The 26,271-nt window shown below is 42.9% G+C and overlaps 1 protein-coding gene across 1 annotated transcript in view; it reads right to left on the reverse strand.

The window, feature by feature from the left end:
• The window catches only part of Cd38 (CD38 molecule), a 44,520-nt gene extending 43,162 nt beyond the window's left edge, over positions 1 to 1,358 (reverse strand). The window contains exon 1 of the mRNA XM_021654440.2: positions 1,028 to 1,358. Within this exon, the coding sequence (XP_021510115.1) occupies positions 1,028 to 1,269 (242 nt within the window). The 5' untranslated portion in view covers positions 1,270 to 1,358. The remainder of the gene's footprint in view (positions 1 to 1,027) is intronic.
• Positions 1,359 to 26,271: the final 24,913 nt, after the last annotated feature.

Here is a 26,271-nt window from a genome sequence, read left to right on the forward strand (position 1 = left end):
GGAGCTGGGCTTCTGGGCACGCCTTCCTTCTTAGCTGGCTGTGCCTTCTGTTTGACTTCAGACATAAGCTCTACATTAAAACAACGCCCTTCCCTCTGAGACAGGGAGTGAGTGGAAGGGGGTGTGAGAGCTAGTTCTAAGGGCTGCTTCTAAGGACCGAGAAAGATGTTGTTGCCGAGGGTCTACACATGTCCACCAAGCTGACTCAGCTTACCCGACGAGTGATATTTCAGTTTTTATAGTCTGTCTTGTTTTATATTAAAGATCAGGTGCAAAAAGAATCAGGATGCTGTTTGGGCTTTTGCTTGCTTGCTTTGTGTTAGTGTACTTATTTTGAGCCTGGTCTCCCTTTGTTAACCCAAGCTTGTCCTGGAGCTTACAATGTAGCTGCGCAGCCTTGGCTAACCCTGAACGCACAGCAACCCTCCTGTACCCGTCTCCTTAGTGCTGGAGTTACAGGCATGAACTGCTACTCCAGGATGCTGCTCTACAAAGATAAATAGAACTCCAGGCAGACAGCTGCCCTTTCTGACTCCCTCCACCGGCGCCGCATGCTCAGCCAGCCCCCCCCCCCCCCTTAGTCAAGTGTCGCCTGTGACCATAACTCTCTGGACAGGAACGGTGGCTGATCAAAACCACAAGCCAAATGACAACGTGAAGTACCTGAGCCTGTGAGTCATTCTCTGTCCCTGCAGCACGGCTGTGGCCAAAGATAGCCCCAAGGGCTCTTCTCAGGACCCTCTGTAGGAGCTGAGCACCTTTGCAGAGCTCAGCAAGGGTCAGCGCCCCCCATCTAAGGTGGTGGTGCGGGGCAGTGTTCTGTTAACTTGCACGGGGGACCTTCCCCTCGTTGGAATCCTACTCAGCACTGCCCCTTGGCTCCCAGCTGATCTGCAACACAAGATTCTTTGTTTGGGAAGATCAGGACGCTCCCCCCCCCCTGAGAACTCCAGCTGGGTCACAGTCTCCCGGGTGTCCCGATGGCACTGTGCACTGTGCCTAGCGTGTGCCTCAGGTGTAAACTCACCTCATCTCAGGCCGGAGGATTTGAGTATAGACGAGACAGCGTCCCAGGAAGATCTCAGGAAAGTGCTTCGTGGTAGGACTCCCATTCCACACCAGGAGTGAGCGAGGCCACAGAACTATGACCAGGATCACCACCAAAGCGATCAGGACCAGGAGACCCACTCCGAGACAGATCTGGACGTTCCTAGAGAGGCGGCAGCAAGGTCTGTCCCCAGATATCTGACTAAATTCATAGTTGGCCATGGGGTTCCTGGAAGCCAGCCCAAGCTAGGCAGGAAGAGAGCACAGTGCTAGCTAGGTCAGAGCCTGCCCCTCCTCCTTTCTTTCACTTGCCTTTTATCTGCTTCCTTTCCCACCCCCTACTACTGCTTCCAAGTTTCACGGGGTGACTGGACTAATAAGGCTTTAAGGATGTCAACAGGCATTCCAGATGCTTACTTCCAGACTCTGGAGCTGATGGACCAGAGCCTCCCTCTCCCGGAGAAGCCAGCACTTTAGCCTCTGCAGGTGCACAAACACCAGCTTGGGGACATTCCTGGCCAGCAGCTCCTGTCACCTGTACACGGGACACTTTTGCTACATAATGCTGGGGGGGGGGGGAGAGAGTAAAGTCTCTTCTCTCTCTCTGTCTGTCTCTCTCTCCTTCCTTCTTCCTTCTCTCTCCTCTTCCTCTCCCCTCTCTCCTTCTCTCTGCCTCTTTTTCTCTCTCCCTCCCCTTCTCTCCCCCTCTCTTTCCCTTCTCTTTCTTTTCCCTCTCTCCTCTCTCTGTTCACCCAATGCTCAGCAATGAGTGGACTACCTCTACTTCTGAGCTTTAATGAAATCTTGCCCAGATCTTTAAGTCTCAGCTTCAGTCTGCTTCTCCTCTCTGGAGGTATCAGTTCAAACCCAGCCCTTGGTTAACCCAGGTTGTTAGAGCGCTCACCTCTCTGAACTAGATAGATGTGAATAAGATTAAGTACATCACAGCTTGCTCTGATCAGATGTGTTGCTATCTGCTAGGTGTGAGCACAATCCCTAAGGCATGATAACTGATTACTCAAAAAGTTTGTTATTAATGCTTGCTCTAGGAGGCTGCCAAAGTGATAGGATTTTATAGCTGATAGGATGTTTGCCGCCTGTCTCATATGTGCTAATACTAAAACCCAAGTGGGACCCTCAAAATACAGAGGTTCTTCCTGCTTCCTCTTTCTAAGAGGACATATATTACCTAAACAGGGACTTGTCTTGTCACATAATGGATCATAACAGGATTTCCATGGGACCGTCATTTTCCAGTCAGAGAAAAATACTAGATACAAAAGCTGAAACGGAAAAACTCCTTCTCCTATTTTAACGTCAGAATGATAGCCAAGCAGTGAGAAGAGAGGATGGAAAGAGAATCAGGGCAGCAGGAAAGCAGGTCTCTGCAGCTCTGTAGGACAGGTGGACTTTTTTAGACTACACATTTCATTAAAAAATTTTTGTTGAAATTTTGCTTATTCATTTTGTGTGCATCTGTGAGAGAGAGAGAGAGTGTATATATACCACAGCATATAAGTGGAGGTCAAAGGGTAACTTTAAGGAGTCCTTTCTGTCTGTCTGTCTGTCTCTCTCTCTCCCTCTCTTTCTCCCACTTGTGTCTAAGGAGTTGAACGCAGGTCATCAAACTGGACAGCAGAGAACTGGACAGGTTGGCCCATTTTACCAGCTCACATTTCAGTTTCAAACCATTCAAGGTCAATGAGTCATCTAGTGCTACAAGTGAAAGGCTCAGCCTTTCCTTGGAAACAATGATGGAAACATAGAGACCATTAACCTGTAAAGTAGTAATAGAGTAGCAAATTTAAAAATTATCAGACTATGGAAATGGTTCCAAAATAGAAACAACAGGATTGACTGAGTAGGATGTGGGTTTGCAAGGACAGAAGGAGTCAATCATAGCTCCAGTATGTTTGGTCTGAGAAATGAAAAAAAAAAAAAAAAAAAAAAAAGACACTATTGCTAGGTATAAAAATCCCTAGCCAGGTGTGGTGGATCTCAGCACTCTGGGGGGCAAAGGCAGGCAGATTTTTGTGAGTTTGAGGCCAGCCTAGTCTACAAAGCAAGTCCAAGACAGCCAAGGCTACATGGAGAAACCCTGTCTCAAAAAAAAAAAAAAAAAAAAAAAAGAAAAAAGAAAAAGAAAAAGAAAGAAAGAAAAGAAAGGAAGAAACCTGAGGAGTAGATTTAGTTTGTAGGAGTTGATATTCCAAATAGAAGACACTAAGTTAGGTACAAATACAGGGTGATGACAAAGGGCCACAGCACACAGTTTGTAAAGAAGATCATAAGGTCACAGAGAAACTGTGCAACAGAGAGAAAGCAGAAGTTTCAAAGTCCCATGAAACATTCTTGAAGCAGGAGGCACAAAAGGTAAGAATCCCAGCAAAGGGAACTTGGAAGGGTGACTTCTGAATGAGAAAGAAGAGAAGCTCAGAAGTTCTTGACAAAAGGTAACTTAAAAAAAATTGTGTTTGTGTTTGTGTGTGTGTTTGTATTCAGGCTTGTATGTGGGGTGTTAATACAGGCCAAAGCTGGGCATCACATCCCCCAGAATTGAAGTTGTAAATGGTGTGAGCTGCCTGATGTAGAGTCAAGGACCTAACTCCAGTTTTCTTCCAGAGCAGCAAACAAGAGCAAATGCTGACCTTTCTTTCCATGCCCAGGAGGGGGCATTTTCAGGAAATGAGAGGACACATCTCAACAGAGTAGGTTCAAGAGTATGTGTGAATGTTCTATCAGTAGGTTAGAGTGCAGTTGTGTTGAAAAGGGAAGGTTTTTTTGTTTGTTTGTTCTTTTGGTTGGTTTTTATATTTATTATAAAGGAAACAGAAATAAGGATACAATTAGAAATTGAGGGCATTATCATTTTATATGTAAAATCCCCTATAAGTTTATGATTTTGATCTCTTGATACTCAGGGAGAGGTGATATTTTGGAAGGTTATATAAATTTAGGGGGAGAAACCAAGATGGAGGAATTGGGTCACTGGTTAAAGTTCCTTGAAGCTGTGCTATCCCTGACAATTTCCTGTCCAGGTCTCTGCCTCCAGGTTGGTTCATGAAGTGAACTGCTCTCCTGTGCCACATAATGTTCTACCCAAAAGCATGAGGCCGAGAGGCCATGGGACTTGAGCCAAAGCGAATTGGTTTTTCTCTTCAGTTGTCCCTTTGGATATTTTCTCACAACAGTGAGAAAGTAAGTAATACCCCCTGGGATTCAGAAAGGAGCATCCTGTTCTGAGATTAGACTTCTTCCCAGCACTTTTGGAGGCTGACAAGCTGACTCACTACCACAATAACACTTAACAAATGCAGGCGAGGGAGAGAGGAATCTGAGGCATGGTGGGGATGTGGGCGGGATCTCCACCCTTCAAAAAAAAAGAAAAAAAAAAGGTGGAGAATATGGCTTGGTGGTTGGTTGAGACTTTAGAGGTTTTGATGATAAGGAAACAAGGACATTCTCTCCGGACTGCTTCTTCCATGAGGTAAAAAAGAAAGCCCCTGTGGGGAGTGGATGCATTCTCAGGGTGTCAATAAATGGTCAGAAGTTCAAACCCAAAAAAAAGGACAATTAGTGAACCAGTGTTTGTCCAAACACACCCACTGTTTAAACAAAAACTTTAAAAAAGGACGCAGCTAGGTCAGTAGCATGCTAGAAATGCCAGAGCCATACACTGTATGGCTTAAGCAAAGGAAGCATGTTGTCTTGCAGTTCTGGAGGCTGCAAGTTCAAATCAGGCTTTCTGCATGGTTGGTTCCTTCTGAGGCCTCTCCATTTGCCCTTCTTCTCTGTCTTCATTAGCTGAAGAGGTCTACAATCTGCGACCTAATTTCCAGTTTGTATAAAAACAGCCTGTGATGGATTTGAGCCCTCCCTCAATCATCTCATTTTAATTACTTCTATACAGGTAATTTGGCTACCTCCAAATACAGTTGCTTTTTGAGACACTGGGGTTAGTAGGGCTGAAACCTAAGAATTGTGGGAGTCATCATGAAGTCCCATAGTCCCTAACAGTGGGTAAACACGGAACTGAAATTTGAGCAAGGACAGCATTTAACTAATGGACCATGGCTCCTAAGCCCTACAGAAACTGAAGTGAATGCAAAAAGAAGATAAGAAACAGTGAAAAGACATAAGATATTACTGCCCTGATTCTGATGGCACTGCAGGATTATTAGAGCAGGAGACATTATGCTTTCACGACTTCATATATCAAACTCAATGTTAAGTTTCTCCTCTAACTTGCATTCTTCCAGATTACTTCTTTATTGAAGTAACAAGCATCAAATTCTTTGACACACACCTGCTCAAGCTGGGAACTTCTAAGGGATCCCTCTTCCTCATCCCACATATCCCAGGGAGATTGGTTTCTTTTGCCTGCAAATGATCCATTGGATATTGTGTTCTTCATCTCATATCTGACTTGACCAGTCTCTTTCTCGCCTCAGAGTAGCTTTCAGCTCCTTTCCCAAGTCCAGTCTGTCCAGTCTCCATTCATTCTCTGCACAGCAGATGGGGAAATGGTCCAGTTGCCATTTTTTTAAAGATGCAATTTCCCCAACATACTTTTGTCTTTCTCGCTACCCAGCTTGCTCTAGACACTTCCCACAGCATGTGGGCTTCTCTCTGCTTCTCCTCCTTCCACAATCACCTCGGCCTCCAACCTCCATGCTCCTTCAGTGTTTTGGTCTTCTCTGTCCTCAGCCGGTTCAAGCATTCTTCTGCCTTTGACCTTCGCAGGTCCTAAACGCTGCTGAGCCTTCAGGTTGAGGCCTCAGGACACCAGGACACACTTTCCAGGAAGCCTTCCCAAAAAGAAGCAGGCATATTAGATGCTTTGGAGGTTGCTGTGACAAGCTAGCTGACAAGAGCAACTTTTGAAAAGGAGGCATTGATGTGAACTTACGGCTTGAAAGTTTTTCCACCATGACAGAGAGGATATGGGGGTAGCATGAGACAGTTAGTTGCTCTGTAACCTCAATCAGGAAGCATAGAACAATGAGAGCTAGCGCTTGGTTCACATTCTTTTCATTTAGATCAGGATCACAACCCATAGAAAGGTGCTATTCATACTTGGTGAGTCTTGCTACCTCAATTAATCCAGTCAAGAAATTCCCCACAAAAAATGTCCAATGCCATTTCTGCTAGGTGATTCTAGAGTCTATATTCACCATCTCCAGGTTGTGCATGCTCCTGGCTGAACAGCACAAATGCCAGCAGATCTGAGATAAGACAGATCTCAGAGGCTTGAAAAGACATGAACTGCCCAGCCACCAAATACAGCTTTGGAGAGTTCCTTCTAGGCTTCCTTCTCACGAGGCCAAGTATTTGCTAAAGGTGTGGTTGGAAACAATTGGTGATTTTTCCCCCTCTTTGTATCCTGTAGTTCAACTTGAAGTCTTAAGAGCTTGTTACACAAATGAACGCATGACTTTCCTAGTTTACACCCAATACCCAGTTTTTCTGAGAAGGGGAGAGAGATTCCCACATGCTGCGTCTAGGCTATTGAAGTGAAAATCAACACAAAATGCTGCTCTTTCTTGGCTTCAAGATTGCTTCCCTTATCTTTGACCCTGTCCTGCTCTCCCACTTTCAATCACCCCTTTGCCGGGGGTTTTCTTTCATGTTACCTCTAAGGGCAAAGCTCAAAAAGTTACTATGTAACAAACCTTTACCTCCCTCTTCCTTGTAAAATAAAACCATACCTGCCCCCCCACAACCATCATTTAAAAATAGTATTATTAATTTTTTCAAAGACATTTATTTTTTATTTGTATGAATATGTGTGAGCCTACATGTGTTTATGTGCACCAAGTGTGTTCAGGGGTCTGTGGGGGTCAGAAGAGGGCATCAGATTCCCTGCAGTTAGAGGTAGAAGAGTTTGTAAGCCATCCAAGGTAGGATCTAGTATGCAAATTCAGATTCCCTCAAACACTATTCACTCTAGACCAGTGTGTTTGCTTTTGACAATAAACATGATAAATACACATGGAGCAAAGTGGTAGATGTAAGAAAAAAATGTTTTTTCCCTTCCCTGGCCTCCTTTTATGTTAATAAGCAAATAAGACATATATTTATGTATATACGTATTCACACATACATAAACATGTACACATGCATCCACACATTTATAGACAAATCTTTATTATATCACAGAAACACAGAATGTCATGTCCTATTTTTTGCCTGGATTTTTTTCCCATAATGCTTGCATTGACAGCATTCAAAAAGCTGACTGCTGAACCAAAGTTTTTTAAATGGCCTCTGGTATTGCAGTACAAAAAACATTATGGTTTGCTTAACTAGACCCATATTCATGGCCACTGAAGTGGTCTACGCCTCTGTTATGACATTAAAAGCTACAGTACACATCTTGGTGCTCACGTATCTTATGTTCAAGTGCATGCATTCTCCAAAAAGTAGACTTCCTGGGTCAAAGGGCACACAGAATAAATATAGTTTGGCAAGATAGTGCAGGCCAAAAAGGTTGTACCAAGTGACACGTTCACTGTGTCTAGAATGTGGGTTTCCTGGCATTCGAATGAGTAAAACAGCTGTTTTCACCTTCTTCATTTGTTGCTATTAATCATCAGTGACCTGGGGAAACTTTGGCTTTTAGTTCCTCTTTCTGCTAAATATAACAAAGACAGGATGAAATGAATCCAAAATGGAGCCTGTAACTCTTGATCTCTGGGAAGTCACTTGATTTTTGAGCTCTCTCCTTTTGTACTTTATTTTTCTAAAAGATGCCCAGCACTGTCTCTGACATGAACTCAGTGGTTGGCTCTTTGATCACCTTCCCCTGAGGGGGGAGTAGTCTTACCAGGCCACAGAGGAAGACAATGCAGCCGCTCCTGATGAGACCTGATAGACTAGGGTCAGATGGAAAGGAAGGAGGGCCTCTCCTATCAGTGGACTATGGGAGAGGGGCATGGGAGAAGAAGAGGAAGGGAGCATGAGGGGACTAGAGATGGGGCTACAGTTGGGATACAGTGTGAATAAACTGTAATTAATAACAATATAAAAAATAAATTAATTTAAAAAAAAGAGCCCAGCAATGGAGTCTGACATGCTTTGAAAACTACATCTGTACCCAAACTGACCATTTCTTCCAGCCATAACATACTGCTATGATATGACTGGGGCCTGGTTCCCTACATTTTTTCATCTGAAAAAACAAACAAACAAACAAAAAAACCAAAAAACCATTTATGATAGTGAAACAATACGGCTGCCTAAGACCTGATCTGCCACAGCACCAATAGACATGATATTATGGGAAGAGGAAATCTCCTGGGACTCTACCCCTAAACAAAAAACTACAGGCAACTAATGACTGCTGAGAGAGGGAGAACTAATTTTCCCCAAGGAGGAACTCTCTACCTGGCTATACAATACAAATGTAAATAAAAATATTTATTGAATATATGAATATAAAAATATTCCAGGTCAGCCTGGAATCATATTCATACAAGAAACACAGCAGGTGTTTGTTTATATATTTGCAGATTTTATTTATATATATAAGCAGGTTTTATTTATATATTTGTGTGTGTGCATATAAAACAAAACAACAATAAGTGTAATAATAGTAATAATAATAAAGAGACCATGAATTTGGGATGGAGTGAGGCGGTGGTTAGAGGGTTTGGAAGGAGGGGGGGGATGATGTAATTATATTGTTTTCAATAATACATTTTATTTAACTTCATAAATCATAAAATATTTTAAAATGTTTTCTACAATTTATTCATTTCATATCCTTATTGTAGCCCCTCCTTCATCTCCTTCTGGTCCCATCATCCCTCCCCCTTCCCCTAATCCCCTTCCCCTAGTCCACTGAAAGGGAAATCCTCCTCCCCTTACTGACAGTATCAGGTCATGACCTGGGATTCTATTTCTAGCTGATTCAAAGAGCTGCAAGTTTCTCCTCCCACATCCTGAAACTAAGCAAAACCGAATCTCTTAGTCCCCATTTTTCTTCTAGATTTTCTGTAAATAGGACCTTACACAATGCCTTGAAGTATTTCCAATTCACTGGAGCCTCCTGCCCTTCCTTGCAGGCTGCCTGTCTATTTGGTATGAGTAGAGCTCAAGAGTTTACAAAAGCCAGTGCAGCCACTTCCAGGACAAACACTAATCTTAGCCTGTGTAATTATGGTGACATTTCAGCTCCCCTTTCTCTCCGAATCCTCCCCCTAGGTCCTTGCTCTAGTGAACTTTCAGGTGACCCTTTAAAAGCACTACTTTTGACAAGTCTTGATGGGTTTTGTTAAGTCTTCTCTTATGGGTGGCAAGTCCTTGTGATAGTTCAGGCCCACCCTATACTCTCTGAATTCTTTAAGAGATGAACTTATTCTTATTCTATATATTGAGGTGTTTTGCCTGAATGTATGTGTTTGCAGTGCCCAGGGAGGCCAGAATACAGTGTCATATGACATGGACCTACAGAGAGCTGTGAGCTTCCATGTGGGTGCTGGGAATTGAACTCATGTCTTCAACAAGAGTAACTATATTTAACCACCGAGCCTTCTCTCCATCTCTCCAAGCCAACCCGCATCACTGAAGTTCTGGTAGTTTCCCCACCTCCACCAGACTGTGGATGGATACCAAAGTAGTCTTTGATTCAGTTATGTCCCAGGGACTAGAAAGTCACAGGAAGCTAGAAGTTACTACAAAACTGTTAACAAATATACTTCATTGCAATGATTTTGTCTTTTATTTCCTTATTTATCCACCTATTCATAAAATACTTATTGTCTATTTTTTATGAGCTGTTTTAAGTACCAGGTATCCAAAAACTAAAAACATTTAGTCCTATAGTCTAATGGAGGCAGGCATGTAATAGACACACTCTATAAGTAATCCAAAACACCGGCTAAGCAGTGACAAGGGCCAGAAGACCAACTGAACAGGGGATGAGGTATGGACCTGGAAGATTGCTATGGGCCTAGAGGATTGAGGAGGATCTCATGGGGAAGGCTATGATCTGAAGAAGGTGAGGTAGCCTCATAACACAGACAGACAGAGCAGGTGAAAGCTCTTAAGACAAAAGTAAGCCACATGTGCTTACTTCACAGAGCAGCAAGAGCAACTAGAGGAGCCTGGTGGAAAGAGTGGGAGCTAAGAATAAGGATGCCATTGCCTGTGTGTTGGCAGTTGGTGGCAAGCAGACACATATGCAGAGAAGGACACCTATGCATAGACTTTGATTTTATTAGAATCCTCACTGAAATGCAACAGAAACGAGGCCTAAAGCAGAAACATTTAAGAGTCTGTGGTGTCTGGATCCAGACAAGAGACAATGGTGTCTTGACCTGGGTTAGCTTTGGCAGATCCGATTAATTCTGCATGTGGCTACCAGGACTGGATGCTGGAATAGACAATAGTGTCAAAGGCAACTGTGATTTGGGCCTGAGCAGCATGGAGGATGGTGATGAATGAGCAGCTGGGATGAAAAAGATGTCACTTGCTGAACTTAGAAAGGCTGAGGAAGGAAAACTCATTTGGTGCCCAAGTTGGCAAAGCCCATTGCTTTCCACAAGTAAAAATGTTGAGAACACAGACACTCTTCAAGGCTTTACAAATATTAACTCGTTCAGTTCCATAATAAATTCAAAACTCAGCCTGTGAGCCAGCTGAGAGAAAGACTAATCTGATAGAAAGACTGACTTACTAGTAGCTGGTAGAGCAGGGGCCTGGGATTTAAACCTAGAGAACGGACACAGGGCGCTTGCCTCTCTTCACTCTGCCACCTGTGGCTAGGCACACACCTGGCGCTTCAGTCTAGCAATTAATATCCCAGCATGACCATTGAGCTCACTCCTGAGACTAACACTCCGTCAATGACTAGAGTGTACTTTAAATCTGAGCAAATCCTACAGCCTTACCTTGCAAGTGGAGCCCCAAGTGGACTGTGGATTGCGTGAGAGAACATTCCCTGGTGGAAAGTCAGTTCATGGACACTACAAAAGAGTGAACTGACACTGAATATCAAAAAAGATCAGACTCGCTGCTTTAGTCAAATTTAGCCCCCTCATCCCACGTGTGCTGTTTACACATGAGCTATTCTGTATGTGCATTGCCAACTCACCCAGAATGCCCATGGGTGCCAATTTTTATTTCCTCAACAGATTCTCTTATAAGTTGTTTACTTCATTTCTGGAGACGCTTATGCTTTCTGTTCTTACATTCAACACCAAAAGGCTGAAGGTCAGATATCTTAGCTGGAGAATTCTGGGATAGCTGAGGGCCACTGAATAATGGTCTCTCAGCCCGGTATCATTTGAAGCAAATTAAATACAAAACAAAACAAAGAAAGAAACAAAAACCAAGAGAAAGTCCCAAGTGGAACCTATATGAAGACTTTGACCCTAAATATCATTCACTGTTTTTAAAAGCTTTTTTCCATTTCAACTGTGAACTCTTTTATGATGTTGATGGCAAAACTGAGCAGGAAATACGATTCTTACATGTTCCTTTCCACCCATGGACCCCCACTCAAGCACCCGAACCCATGTATCCCCACAAGCCCCTGTACACTCCACTCACGCACCCACCCTGCTAGGTTGATTAATATTCATTATCAATTTAACTGAAATTAGAATTACCTAAGAGACATCACTCTGAGCGTATCTGTAAAAGAGTTTCCAGAATGATTTGATGGAGGAGGAAAGACACACCCTGAGTGTGGGTGGTGCCATCCATGACTGGGATGGAGTCTGGAACTGAATAAAAAGGAAAAAAGAATAGGAAGAAAGAAAAGAAGAGAGAGACTGAGAACCAGCATCCTTCTCCCCCATTTCCTGGACTGAACGCAGCAAGAGCAGCTGCCTCACACTTGTGCTACCTAAAGAAACCTTTCCTTGCATTAGTTGCTTTTTGCAGGTATATTGTCAAAGCAATGAGAGAAATTACTGCAGCCCCTGACATCAGTGTTGCCCACAAAAGTGAATCCATATGTTGATGAGATGCCCTGAATAACAGAAACATCCAAATCCGTTGTTTATACTCAGGCTCAGTCCTGTCATCCTACATGCTACGAGTGCATGTAAATGTGTGCCTAATATTTTACCCTCCACCTATCCATGCTGTCCCCTCTAACTTCAGGTAACCATTGTTTTTCTTGATAATTTCTTTTTTTTTCTGGAATATTACAGTTGGAATTGTAGATTAGGTCACTCTATTTGATTTCCTTCATGTGTCTGAATGTTCTGCCTTACATGTGTGTCTGTGTACCACGTGCATGCCTAATCCTTGTCAAGGCCTGAATTGGGCATCATGTTCTCTTGGAACTAGAGTTACAGTGCGTTGTGAGCCACCATGTGGGTGCTAGAACTCCTATCATCCAGTCCTCAGGAAGAGCAGTCAGTACTCTTAACTGCTCAGCCATCTTTCCAGCCCAAATAGGCTGCCTTTGTAGATACCCTTCTTTGACCCAGCCATACACACTTAAGGCTCTCCTCTGGCTCTTTATGACTAAAGAGTTCATTCTTTTTTGTGCTGAGTAGTATCCCATTGGTTGGATACACCACAGCTTCTATCTATCTATCTATCTATCTATCTATCTATCTATCTATCTATCTATCTATTGATCAATTGGTTTTTTTTGAGACATGGGTTCTCTGTGTAACAGCCCCGGCTGCCCTTTGTAGAAAAGGCTGGCCTCAGACTCACAGAGATCATTCTACCTCTGCCTCCCAAGTGCTGGGATTAAAGGTGTGTGCCACCATGCCCGGCTACATACCACAGCTTGTTTTTCCATTCATCTACTGTAGGGCATCTTGGTTATTTTTTTTTCTGAGACTAAAATTTTACCAAGATAGTAAATTATAAAATCCTGCTTATTTTATTAATTAGTAGTCTAAGTAAAACTCAAACACATATTTTCAAAGATACCACTTTTTAAATAAGAACAAGTTCTACAGATAAAATTTTTTAGATTGTAATAACGATTTTGGCTTCATACATAACTGAAAAAATTATAACATGAAGAAAAAATTATATTGCTTCCATAACATAGAAATAATTAATAGTAATGTTACTATTTTGGTGTAAAGTATAATTTCTTAAAACTTAAGTCCTAAGATTCTAAGTTAATCTTATGAATTATCTACATTCTTTCTTGGTGTCCTTCCTAAGTAGAACCTTTAATTGCAAATGGTCCTGTGTAGTTATCTATTTAATCATCATCTTGTTTTCAAATATTTCCACCCTTTTATTGAGATGCAGTTACATCCTAAATATAATTTCCAATAACTGACCTCTTACATTTTTCTTACAATAATTTTCTGGAATTTTAACAAAAATGTGGTTTTGTTGTTAGAAGAAAAGGGACAAAATTTAAAAGGAACTAGGAATTTTTTAATGTTCAAAGCCTTTACTTATTCGGAAAAAAAAGAGACATAGTTTGACTGTTTAATGTACATTATTTTTCAGAGCATAAAGTCCTGGGAATATGGCTCAGTGTCAGAGCACTTGCCTGCCAGGCCTGAGTTTGATCCTTAGCACTGAACAAAGAAATGATGCCGAATTTGGGAGTCAAGCCTGGCTTGTGATGATGGTCAAGCCTTGCAGTGATGGTGCATGCCTTTAATCCCAGCACTCAAGAGGCAAAGGTGCACTTTGTGTGTCTGAGCCAGCCTGGTCTACAGAACTAGTTTCAGGTAGTTTTGAAGAAGAAGAAGAAGAAGAAGAAGAAGAAGAAGAAGAAGAAGAAGAAGAAGAAGAAGAAGAAGAAGAAGAAGAGAAAAAATCTGTAAGTCACAGATTGAGGATGTAGCACAATTTAAAGAGTGCCTCCCACCATGCATAAAGCCCTGAGCTTGATTCTCAGTATCGTGTAAATTTAGATGTGGAAGTGCCTGTCTGTAATTTCAGCATTCAGGAGGTAGAGACAGGAGGATCCAGAGTTCAAGGTTATCCTCAACTACACGGTAAATTTGAGGCTAGCTTGGACTACATAAGAACTTGTCTGGAAACATGGGGGAAAAACACAGAAATGTTATTTTTTATTTTTAAATTTGTATTTATTACACACGCATTGCCATACAGCATCGGAACAAGTTTCTTTCGCAACCTAACGGGAAAGCAGGGCCCAGGACTCCTGCAGCATTGCCCACAATTGTCAAGAAGCACAGCTGAGGGGGACATCAGCGAATGAGTGTCTAGAGAGATTGAGATGCATGGATACAATGGAACATTATTCAGCCACAAAAAAAGGAAATTCTGCTGGTTTTACCAGCACAAATGAACACAGAGGACAAAGAGGAAGAGAATACAACAAGGGCTATAGGGAACTGGGGGATGGTGAAGTTAGGAAATGTTGGTCAAAACGAGCTGACTCTGACACCATGATATCAATGAACACAGGTGCTGATTGGCTCACTAATTATCTGATTGTGATAATCACTACTCAGTGTGTGCTGAGTCAGCATTTTGCACACCTTGAGTATATCCAGGCTTTGTCTATTGAGTATTCCATAACAGAATAAACTTTTAAAAATAGATAGACAATGCTGGAGCTATTGCTTAGTGGTGGGGGCTTGCCTAGTGTATGCCAGGCCTTGGGTCTAACCCCCACAAGAAAAAGAGAAGATAGACAACATTACAAGAAACAAAGTAAAAACCACCATCATTAAAGGACCTCAAGGCAATTCATGCTTTTTCTTTAAAATTGTGTATGTGTGTGTGTATGATAAGAGAAACAGGGAAAAGCTGGCATACAAATATACACATATATAAATGCATGGATTAGAGTTAAATTCTTGGCCCGGATCTACAGTTGGGTGACCGAGTGCTTGCTCAGCATGTAGAGGCACTGGTTCAAGTTTTCAGCACCACACATGTGCACACAAACATTTATACCAACACACATACATTATTAGAACTTCCTGAAGGAATAATGCCTGCCTTCTGTTGAAAACAGGGGCATCTTGTTCATCCAAAGTCATAACAAGAGAAACAGTCGGAGGTGCCCTAAGCGTCATTACAAAGGCTGGAAGGCGAAGGCAAGGGAAGGTGTGGGACACTAGTACATTAGTATATTGTGGGCTGAGAACAAAATAGCCTCCATATTCCTGAATGTATGTTAAGACTTTACTTCAGATCCCATCATTAGCCGGTAAGCAGCACCGCTGTTTACCACCCTACCAATCCGGAAGAAGCACACACTCCCAAGGGCTTGCCTTCCCTTCCTGAACTTCTCTGCTCCCATGCTCACTCCACATAGCCCCACAACCCTTATCTGTGCGGATGCACGTTCAAGACCATTAGCTAAGCCTGCCTCCCTCAGATATTCTTTTTAAAAATGAGTTGTCCTTAACTCTGGCCCAGTGGACATTTTCCGGCTGCTCTCATACTTGCCTGTATCAAGTTGCACAAGCATGTCCCTACACCTGGTCTTTCTATGGCAGAGATCCCGTGAGCTCAAGATTTTGAATTTAACCATCACAACCATCTAGAGCAGTAGAACTGGTTGGTGTTTGACCTTGAGCGCAGGGGGGTGCATTGAAGATGATGATGGAAAGGTGGCTACCCTTCACACTGTGGGCTCTTTGGCTGGAATATAAATTAAGTGGACACAAACAGATTAGCAAGGGGGGAAAGGTACGTTTAACTATACAGGGTATCTGGAAGTCCCAGAAAAATATACAACTTGAAGAAAGAGCAAATAGTTAGAGTTTATGCAACATGCCATCCATGGTGGTGCACACCTTTAGTCCCAGGCACCTGGGAGGCAGAGGCAGGTGGGTCTCTATGAGTTCTAGGCCAGCCTGGTCTACAAAGCTGGTTCCAGGATAGTCAAGGCTACACAGGGACAGCCTGTCTCAAAAAACCAGAAAACCAAACCAAAACTAAACAAAACGTTTATGTAACACATCCTTATTACAGAGAGGGATGAGGCTTGAGGCTTCTGGGGAAGTGGGCAGTTACCCAAGATATGGTAAGGGTGGGGAGGAAATGTGCCTGTCTTACAAATAAGTCTCCCAGAAAGAAAGGTTATCTGGATACTGTCCTCTATTTGACACACAAGTTTACCCTTGTACATTTCCCTTACAGATATGTGTGTGTTTACAAAAAGAAAGCTGCTCAGAGCTACTACTGCATCTGAATTTCTCACGACAACAAGACCCAAATATGCCAAGCGTGTTTTGAAGTATAATATTTTGGTCTCCTATGATCATATTTAATGGTGATGTGACCTGAACCTTGGTAACTGAGTACTATGAGAAAAGAATTGGCAGGTCATGGCACATGAGAAACTCAGTCTTTGGCATGATTAAGACAGTACCTTCCATGGGGTCATATATTTATTTATAATGATGATGATGATGATGATAGGTATACAGAGTACATGAAAGAGTGTGCACAGACTTGCATAAAAACGGAGATGCTCAGTTTGAATGGTAGGTAGCCCTCAACAGTGACTGCATTTTTTTGTACAGTCTTCAACAAACACTCAACTCACCATTTAATTTTTTTTCGTCTTTTGAGTTTCTTGCTCACAGAGTGGCTCAACAAAGAGTCACTCTTGTTTTTACAGTCATATGACCCCTGACATAAAGACTGGAAAATTTCTGGGTCAATGCAGAGTAATCTCTAAGCTGTATTAACGGGAGAAAAAACAATGCACCAAGGTTTGTGCTGAATTCCTTCTTCTTTACATAGGAAAAGATAAAGTGCAATAATGTGTGTTTGTATCTACTTATATATTTCCCAAAGAACTCCCTGATAGGTGTGTATGAATCTTTAAAGATGTGGTAACCAGAGTCGGGATGGGATCAGAAGAGGTAATGAAAGTGGGATTCCAGTCTGACTGTGATCTCCTCAACTCATGTTGAAACTTACTTGCCACTTAAAAACTATGAAGTGAGACTTTTAGGGTGTGGTGATGTCAGGGAACTTCTGTCACCGTGACTGATTCAGTGAAAGCTGCTTCTGTGGGAGTGAGTTACTGTCCAGTGTGCTCCTCATAAAGGAGAGAGAGGTCTTGATTCCTCTCTCTGCCTGCATATACTGGTTTGTCCCTTCTGCTATGTCATGACACAGAACTGATGCTCACCATGTGCTAATACTGTGTTCTTGACTTTCCCAGACACCAGAAGCATGAGCCAGATACATTATTATTATTCTTTTGGTATGCCAGGTTTTTATTATTTTTATATTTGTAACAGAGTCTCAACCTGTAACACCGGCTATTTTGGAACTTGCTATGTAGCCAAAGTGGCCTTATAACTGACAAAAAACCTCCTGCCTCAGATTTTTGCATGATGAGATTATAAGCATGGTATTTTTCTATAGCCACAGAAAAGGGGCTAAGAGAGATGAAATGTGTTTTTACAATAATTTTTTATCTTTTAAATGTATGTGCTTATTAGCTTTTCAAAAATAACGTTAAAAATTACCAGATGTAAACTAAACAAATGTATTTGTTTCTATTATACATAACAGTGGGACACTGAGAAATAGCTTTTGTTTCCTGTCACCAGTCAGGCTTATAAAATCAGCCACAGTTGAGAGATCTGCAGAAGAGCAGTTTCCCTCTGGATAGAGCCTTGTTTTATCTTAGCATTTACAACACACTGATAGAAGCTTCCTTCTTCTCAGGGTCAGCTTCTGCTGTCACCCCAGAGGCCCTGAGTACACAGCAGAAGATAAAAGGTTCAGATGCCTCTTACATGGCCCTGTGTGACTTCCCCAAACAGAGCCACCAACCGTGGAGCAAGTGTATAAACACCTGAGCCGATGGGGGACATCTGCCATCTAAACCACTGTGCAACTGAAAGTGATGCTCAACGAAAGTGCAAATATGTTTAATATTCTTAAATTCCAAGAGGATTTTTCTGCTTAGACAAGTCTTATGTTAAACATACTTTACGGCACTGGAACAAATCTGGTGGATCTTGATGCAAACTTTTATGCTTGTAGAACTGTTGGCGCCAAACAATTTTTTTAAAAATAACACTTGACTTCATACAAGTCAGTTGCGAAGTCTGAATGTGATTTTAAGTGTCCAATTAGGCAATAGCATTTTGCCATTTGCTGAGACACGATAATTTTCACAGGTTTGAGAACTAGAAAGCACAAGCTTTTGTTCTCTGTGATCTGTAAAGACCCCTTAATGTACTCTTTCCTGTCTTTTGTCTGTCCCCTGAAGTCAGATGTCCCCCACGGACAAGCAGATGCCCTGGTGGCAGGTTCTCTGGCCTTCTCTCTCAGCCCCTTTCTGTCTCAGGAACAACTGTCAGCCGCAGCAGAAGTTAGACACAGGTGCCCTGTGTGAAGGCTGCTTGCGCTGCGCTGGCTTCCTGGACTGAGTGATACACTCCCCGGTTTTCTCCCCGCGACAGACTTACTTACTGTCTGTCACAGGGTCTGTTTCTGAAGAAATATAGCTGATCACAACTTCATCTTCCCATCTTACGTAAGGAATAAAGGGGGTTTCCTGACCATCAACACGGGGAAGGGGCATCGCCCAAGCCCAGAGATACCGCTCTCGGCTGTGCGCCTGCTGGGAGGGAAACACCCTAAGCAGGGAGCCCTTGTGCTTCCTTTGGCTTCCCCCTTTACTTTCGTCGGGTAGTAAATGGGACAAAACCTACTAAGCTTCTGCTTCTTTTAGGCCCTAGGTCAGCAAACACGTTGTGGACCGGAAACGAGTACTTCCAGCTTTGATGGCTTCCCATTTCCGTACATCTATTCAGTACTGCCATCTTAGCAGAAAGCATTACACGACACACAAGGGAAGGAGTGCGACTACATTCCAATCAAACTACGTTCACCAACTCCTGGAATTTCAGCCCATTTTCTTTTCAAGACCATAAAATGGTGTTCTTTATAAATATTTCCAGTCATTTCAAAATGTAAAACCCAAAATGTCAGGCCACTCACAGGCTGACAAGAAGCCACAACGGGAAAGGTGCTTGCTACCATGCCTGGTGACCTTGGTTTCATTTCCAGAATCCACATGGAAGAAGAAGATATCAGATTCCTGAATATTGTCCTCAGACCTCCACAAGCATGTCACATGCACACACACACACACACACACACACACACACACACGTACACAAATAAATAAAATAACGAATAAATAAATAAATAAATGTAATTTTTAAATGAATGAAAGCAAATTGACCTCACTCATAACCTCCAGGCATACAAAAGCAAGTAATATGTAGATTCTGCCCATTGAAGGCCGTCTACATTATTTTTTTATTGCCGTAACAAGATACCATGACCAAGGCAGAACATAAAAGAAAGCATCTAATTTGGGTCTCACAGTTCCAGATTGATGGCGTCCATTGCCATCATGGAGAGGAGCATGGCAACAGGCAGGCAGGCAGTCATGGCACTAGAACAGTAGCTGAGAGTGTTACATCTGATCCACAGGCATGAGGTGGAGAAAGAGAAAAGGGCTGGGAGGGAGAGACAGAGACAGAGAGCTAACCAATTAACTAATGGCATGTGATTTCAAAATCCCAAAGCCCACGCCCAGTGTCACACTTCCTCCAACAAGGCCACTCCTCCTAATTCTTCCCAAATCCTTCCAGCAGCTGAAGACTAAGCGTTCAGCTATATGAGCCTGTGGGGGCCATTCTCATTCCAACCACCACGTGAGCCATGGACATACACACTCTGGAATGCTGTTGACTATGATTTCCTGCCAAGGTTGTATCGTAAGCCACTTTGCAGCCTGGGAGATCTCATCACACCTCTCACTGTGATGTCTCATGAGGATTGCCAAGGGCGTACACAGACTAGCTTGCCCCTGCTTATGTGCCTTGGCTCTCTTCTTTCCACCAGCCACCCTTATTAAGAAGAGCACTTAACAGAATTCTAAGGAGTCAACATCTCTTTCACACCTAGGTGAGGGTATCATACTATGAGTTTGCTGCCATCCTTGGCCCAGCTACTTCAACTAGGAACAGGCCTTAGTACAAGGCTAAAAAATCCAGTTATTAAATGATTGTGTTAGCTTTCCATCACTATGATATCAAAGCTGGAATAATTAGCTCATGGAAAGAAATGGTTTCTTTTGGCTCATAAGTTAGGGAAGTATCATAAGAGATGAATTGGTCTTATTGTTTTGTGCCTGTAGCAAGGCTAGGCATTGTGGAGTATGATCTTCACCTCACTCATTTCCAGGAAGCAGAAGAGAATAGGGAGAAGGTTGGAGTCCCACAGTTACACTCAAGGCCAGTCCCCCAATAACCTAAATGCCTCCTGCTTGGCCTTACTGCTTAAAAATATCTGCAATATTCTGCAAGTTTCACCCTGAGGACCAAGCTCCTAATGCATGGGCCTTTGAGGGTAGGGCATTCAGGATCCAAACTACAACACTAATGATAACGGAACTCCAGCCCGCGATTTTATTGGTCCACAGCAACCTTATTAGGCAATTTCATTGGAGAAGATGAATGCAGGGCAAGCTCAGTGTCATGTCCTTGTGTATAGTACTACCATAACACTGCATACTCCTCCCAAAATTTCTAGTCAAAACAGAAAGTCTGGGCAGAGTAAATCTGTTAGTGTGAAAATGCTGTATAGAAACTCAGATTTAGAGAACATAAACCTTTATATACATCAGTGTCCCATCCACGCCTTTCAGTCTGACCTCTCTCATCGGCTACACAACTCTCACCTCTTCAGTCCCCATCACTTTTGTTTTTTCAAAGCTTTCCTCCCATGATGCTAGGCTAGGCTGAGTCTTTCACGCTGAATCCTGAGGCTCCCTAGGTAATCTTTATCACTTACATAAAAAAAAATGTTAATTGCTAGGTTAATTACCCATTGGTGGGTGTCATTTCCCCCTCCTCCCCTCCAACTTACCTGCTCACTGTGCTTCGAAATCACATCGGTAACAGCAATGGTAAAGAATAGTGTTCATATAAATATATACATATTTATGTATACACACACACACACACACATTGCAAATTTTTGTTTCAAAAACCAGCCAAAAAAAAAAAATCGGTGTGCTCTTAAAGCTTGGGAGCGCAGGCTTAGTATCAAATTGTTAAGTTTTAAAACACCATCTAGGTAGGACTGGTGTGCCACATTTTCTAAAACGTGCAAAATCATGCAGGGTAAGTTGGGAGAAGCCAAAATAAACCACCCTGCTTTGGCATGGAGAAGGCACTCATGCGTGAATCACCTTCTCAACACACATTTTCCCCAAATAAATTAGTCATTTTCATAGAGAATGTGGGTAATTTTAGCAGCTGCCACATGACAAAACTTCTCAAGGAGAGAATCAAACAACCAGGAGTAAATAAATATCCATTAGAAAAAAAAATGATGTATTTTTAATCTTTGGAGGTTGAGCAAAAACAAACTGCAAAATGCCAAGTAACTTAATACTTATTTCTTACTACTGGGATAACCTTTCTTTGGAGTTACCAAGAAAACAAAAACACAGTAAGGCTTCAAGCCATGGTGATCGTGTTGGAATTAGCACAGTCCAGACTCTACAACCTGCCTTGCTGTTTATTAATGTGGCTCTTCACAGTCCTTGCCAGGTCTTAGAAATCAGCTTTCCAGTCTCAATGATCATTCTACACTGGCTGCCAGAAGCCTTCCAGTCTGCCCCTCTCCTTGATGCCAAAAGCATCCTGAGAAGGGAAAGGCTGAGGTCTGGCTTTCAGAGAAGCCTGTTGATTGAGTTCCCGCAACTGTAAAGTCTCCGATGAAGATTCATTTTCTTGGGTCCTGCTTTCTGCCTGGAAGAATGTTGAGTAGTCCTTATCAGTGGGAAAACAAGCGCAGGGTCCAGCTCAGCTTTGTTGGAGTGAAACATGACTACTTTCTAAAGAGATGCTTTCTCCATTCAAGTCCATTCTGTGCCCTCTGCAAATCTTGACCTTTACCAGAATTTTAAAAGGGACTACTTCTGCACAGGCATGATCCTACACTCCCTGGGAAAACGCTCATTGTTTTACTTGTTTGCTAAGGCAACTACAACAACATATGGAGTTGAGGAAAGACTGTGTTTCTTAGTGAAATGTTACTATGACAAAATGCTGTACACAATGAGCTTAAATCAGAGAGAAGGTTTCAGAGGTTTCCATCCATGGTTGTCTGGACCATCACTTTGGAAGTGGTGATGAACATTGTGAGGAAAGCACGTGGAAGAAGAGATTGCTCATCTCTTGGTAGCCAGGAAGCAAAAAGAGAGGAGAGGTCAAGATCGCAGAATATCCCCTCAAGGACGTAGTCCAGTTCCTTCTACTAGGCTGTCCTCCTTGAAGGCTCCACTCTCTCTAAGTGGACCGAGGACCAAGCCTGCAGTACATGGGTCAGACTGTGGTAGGAAGGCAGCAGCTGAGTACCCTCCTACCAGAACCTCTGAGAGGTCACCTGAAAATTTGGGGTTTTGCCGCGTTCTCCATATCGTCACTATCATGGTTCCCACAGTTTCATCTTTAGGTTCTGGGAGTCTCTTGTCATCAAGGCTGTTGTGTTAGAGAGAAAACAGTCAAGTGGAGGGAGGCTAGCATGGGAACCTGGTGGCCAGAGCAGGAACAAAACAAGAAATCAGTTTTCTCAGTGTCCACAATCTCTCTCTTGTGCTCTGAGGATTTCCATAAGCATTTATCCTTGGTCCAAATGCTTGTCATTCATGCACCCATTCATCATGGCCGCATTGTATATCCTCTCTGTGTCACGAGTTTGCTGGCGCTGGGATCTGTCTATTAATAAACACATGGACCTCCTGCTGAGGCTTGCTGCCCTCTGACATGGGTAGGGAAAAGCAGAGGCCATGGGAGGTGTCCTTGACCAAGTAAGTAATATGCTCTCTGTGATACTGTACTTTCCTCTGTAAAATAGGATAATAATTGCAAGGATGTCACAGGGCTAAGAAAGAAGTAAAATGGACTGTGTGTGAAGATGCTTCACCCGCACACACCGCAGGTAGCAGCTCACCTGCGCACTGTTTTGGCAGGTGTTGACTGGAGAACTATAAAGCAATTATATCTGTGATGATAACACCAACAGTAATAAGTGCCAGCACTTGCACAGTACTAAAGACATGCCTCATATGTTTCTAGGTCTGCCATGCGTGTTCCCTCCTTATGAGTTCTTACAGTCCTTACAGTCCTTACTGGCTTCACAGTTAGCCAGTGACAAAGTGACTCTTGGTCTACAGTGTTCAGCCCCAGAATCCATGCTCTTGGCCATACTGTTGGGCTGCCTCCCTGAGATGGTTTCTGTTTTTGCTGTTCCCCAAACCTGGTAAGTCATTCCATTTCATTTATTCTTTTCTTAATTTTTATCAGCTCTTTGAGAATTTCATACAATATATTCCGATTGTATTCACCACCCTCAAGTCTTCCCAGACCCTGCCTCCCTTTTCTTGCCTACCTAACTTTATGATGATTTCCTCTTCTTTTTCCTTTGCGTCCTCCTCCTCCTCCTCTTCTTCTTCCTCTTCTCATTCTTATTTGTATTTTATTCTCCTTCTTCCTCCTCATCAATTAAAGTCAGTTTGTCCTATCCATATACTTCTAGATATCTGGCCTTCCACTGGACCTTAGTTGATCTACCAGGGAATACATATTCTAAAAATACTGATTTTTCCCTGCCCCAGCAACTATCAAATGTCAATAGCTACTCAGCTGAGGTGGGACTTTGAACCACCTTTCTTCACCATGCTGGAATTTTGTCTGGCTTGAGCTCACATAGGTTCTGTACATGCTGTCACAAGCACTGTGAGTTCTTAGGGGTCGCTACCCTGCAGTGATGGGAGAACACTGTTTCTCTGTAGTTGCCCACCACCTCTGGCTCCACCCAGTCTGCTGCAATGATCCCTGAGCCTTAGGAGGAGAAAATGTGATAGACATGTTGTATTTAGATCTGTACATTCCATATTTTCTTTCTCTCCACTGTGACAGATTGTGAGTCTTAGTATTAACTGCCATCTGCTGAAGAAAAAAAGCTCCTTTTGATGAGAGTTAAGAGATTCATGCAAATCCAGTAATAATTCCATCATTCCTCCACTGTCTACAGCAGCATGAGTCATCAGAGTGAAGCTTTGTGACAGACATGGGTCAAATGGATGAGGCCAACATCCTCAAGGGAGACGTCACAATAAATATAGCTAAGACTCAATGAAGCTAGGGTTCCACAGAAAGAGGGCAAATTGCCTGCTATAAGAGGGAGAGTAAGGGATTAAATTGGAGGTCACTGAGGAGACTGCAGCTCTGTGTCTTATGACACTCAAAATGCCCTTTTTGTGGCTAAACAACCTTTAAGCTGAAGTGGCTTCTGTATCAGAGGCTGGTGTCTGAGCAGTTCCCAACTGCCACACTCGACCACGACAGCTGTGTCCTCAGAAGCCCTAACTTCCCTATAATAACATTTACATTGTGGTTTTGAGCTCTTCCCGTGTGGTCTTTTCCAAAGAATCATGGGAAGACTTTCCCTAATATGCCGTATCATGTTTATCATTACTTGGAAAGGTGGGGGGCAGGGAGGACATCTCACCCTGTAAACACACCACTCAACTCATAAATCATCCTAAAACTTCCTGAAAATCCACAATGCCCAGCCAACTGTGTTGCTAGACCCTTCAGACCCGCCTCCCTGTCTCTCTTTGGAGTGTAAGCTTTGTTTTGGCTGTTCTCTAGCCTGACTTCTTGGCTATGAGAAGGACTGCTGTGAAACCCTCACCTGCTAACAGTTGGACAGCAGGCTGCTGTCAAGGATGGGGAACTGGGAGAAGGCATGTGGTCATGGACGCTCCATCTTGGCACAGGGCTAGAAAGATGGTTTGAGAGCATAGGGGGAGGTGGGCACTGTGGCACACTCCTGTAATCCTAGCACTTGGAGGGGGGCAGAGGCAGGTGATTCTCTATGAATATGAGGCTAGCCTGGTCTACAAAGTGAGTCTAGGACATCCAAGGCTACACAGAAAAACTCTGTCTCAAAAACAAAAACAAAAACAATCAAAAAACATAGGAGGATGATCTCGAACACTAGACTTAAAAGTATAGAGTTTTGGCTGGCATGTACCTCAGTGGTAGAGTTTTAGGTTATAAAATGGCCAGAGCCTGAATCTGTGTTAGGCCAGTGCTGCAGACATTTAAAAATATAAACATATGCAAACACACAGGGAAAGATCTGATACATTGCATAGGTTAACAGATAACATCCATTTATTGTCTTTTCCCCAGTTTTTCGATTTTTTTTCAAGTGATCAGGCATCATCAATTTTATGTGCAGAAAAAAAGAGAAACACTAATTTTATTTTTAGAAAAAGAAAAGCCTTCTCATTTGCACAGAATTCCAAAGTGCAGCATCTAATTAAGTCACAGGTTAGTGTGCTGTGGGTGACTGTATAAGGGGCCCCGTAACCCAGGCAACTGACAGAGTGGACACTGTGTTCTCTCAGCCAGCCTAAGAGACACCTCTTGGCTGCTGCCTCCATGAGATCAGCCTGAGGAGCTGGTTGGCCCCAAAGTAAATTGGGCCTTTTTCTTCTCTTTTCTCTGAGCCATACAGTCCTCCTCATCATCTTCCCTCTCTCTGCTTCCTTCACACACAACAAATACCCCACACTTCAAATATTTTATTGAAACAAAGAATAAATACAGGAAAGTGTGGCTCAGCCTAGCTTGAATACTGTCTCCTTCCATTCCTTGTCTTCTCCAAGAGAGACTCACACCCTGTGTATGCATGTGTGTGTGTGCTTGGGGTGGAGGTTAAAGCTTAGTTTGCATACATATCCATTTTCTCATTCAAACACTTACAGGTTGTCCATATTTCTCAAGCACAGCTTAGCCAGGGCTGCAAAGATGGGTAAGTCCACAAGGAAACCAGGAAGCCACAGTCCAGGTTAAAGTCGGACAACCCCCCCCACACACACACACACACAAAAATGCAAGGGACCTAGTTCATGGAGGCAGAGGTGGTAGGAGAAAAATAGTGAAAAGTAAGGCTGGGCAGTGGTGGAAGACACCTTTAATTGCAGCAGTTGGAAGGCCGAGGCAGTGTGTCTCTGAGTTTGAGGTCAATTTGGTCTACATAGTTAGTGAGTTCCAGGAGAGCCAGGGCTACACAGAGAAATGCTGTCTAAACCCCCCCCCCCCAAAAAAAAACAACAAAACAACAAAAAAAACAACCAAACAACCAAACAAAACAGTGAAGAATAGGAAGGATATAATGGGATGGGTGGAAATGGTGTGACTGTTTCTCTAAAACTACAAAAGTTCTAGGCCT

Source organism: Meriones unguiculatus, chromosome 12, assembly GCF_030254825.1.
Source record: "Meriones unguiculatus strain TT.TT164.6M chromosome 12, Bangor_MerUng_6.1, whole genome shotgun sequence".
Lineage (NCBI taxonomy): Eukaryota > Metazoa > Chordata > Mammalia > Rodentia > Muridae > Meriones > Meriones unguiculatus.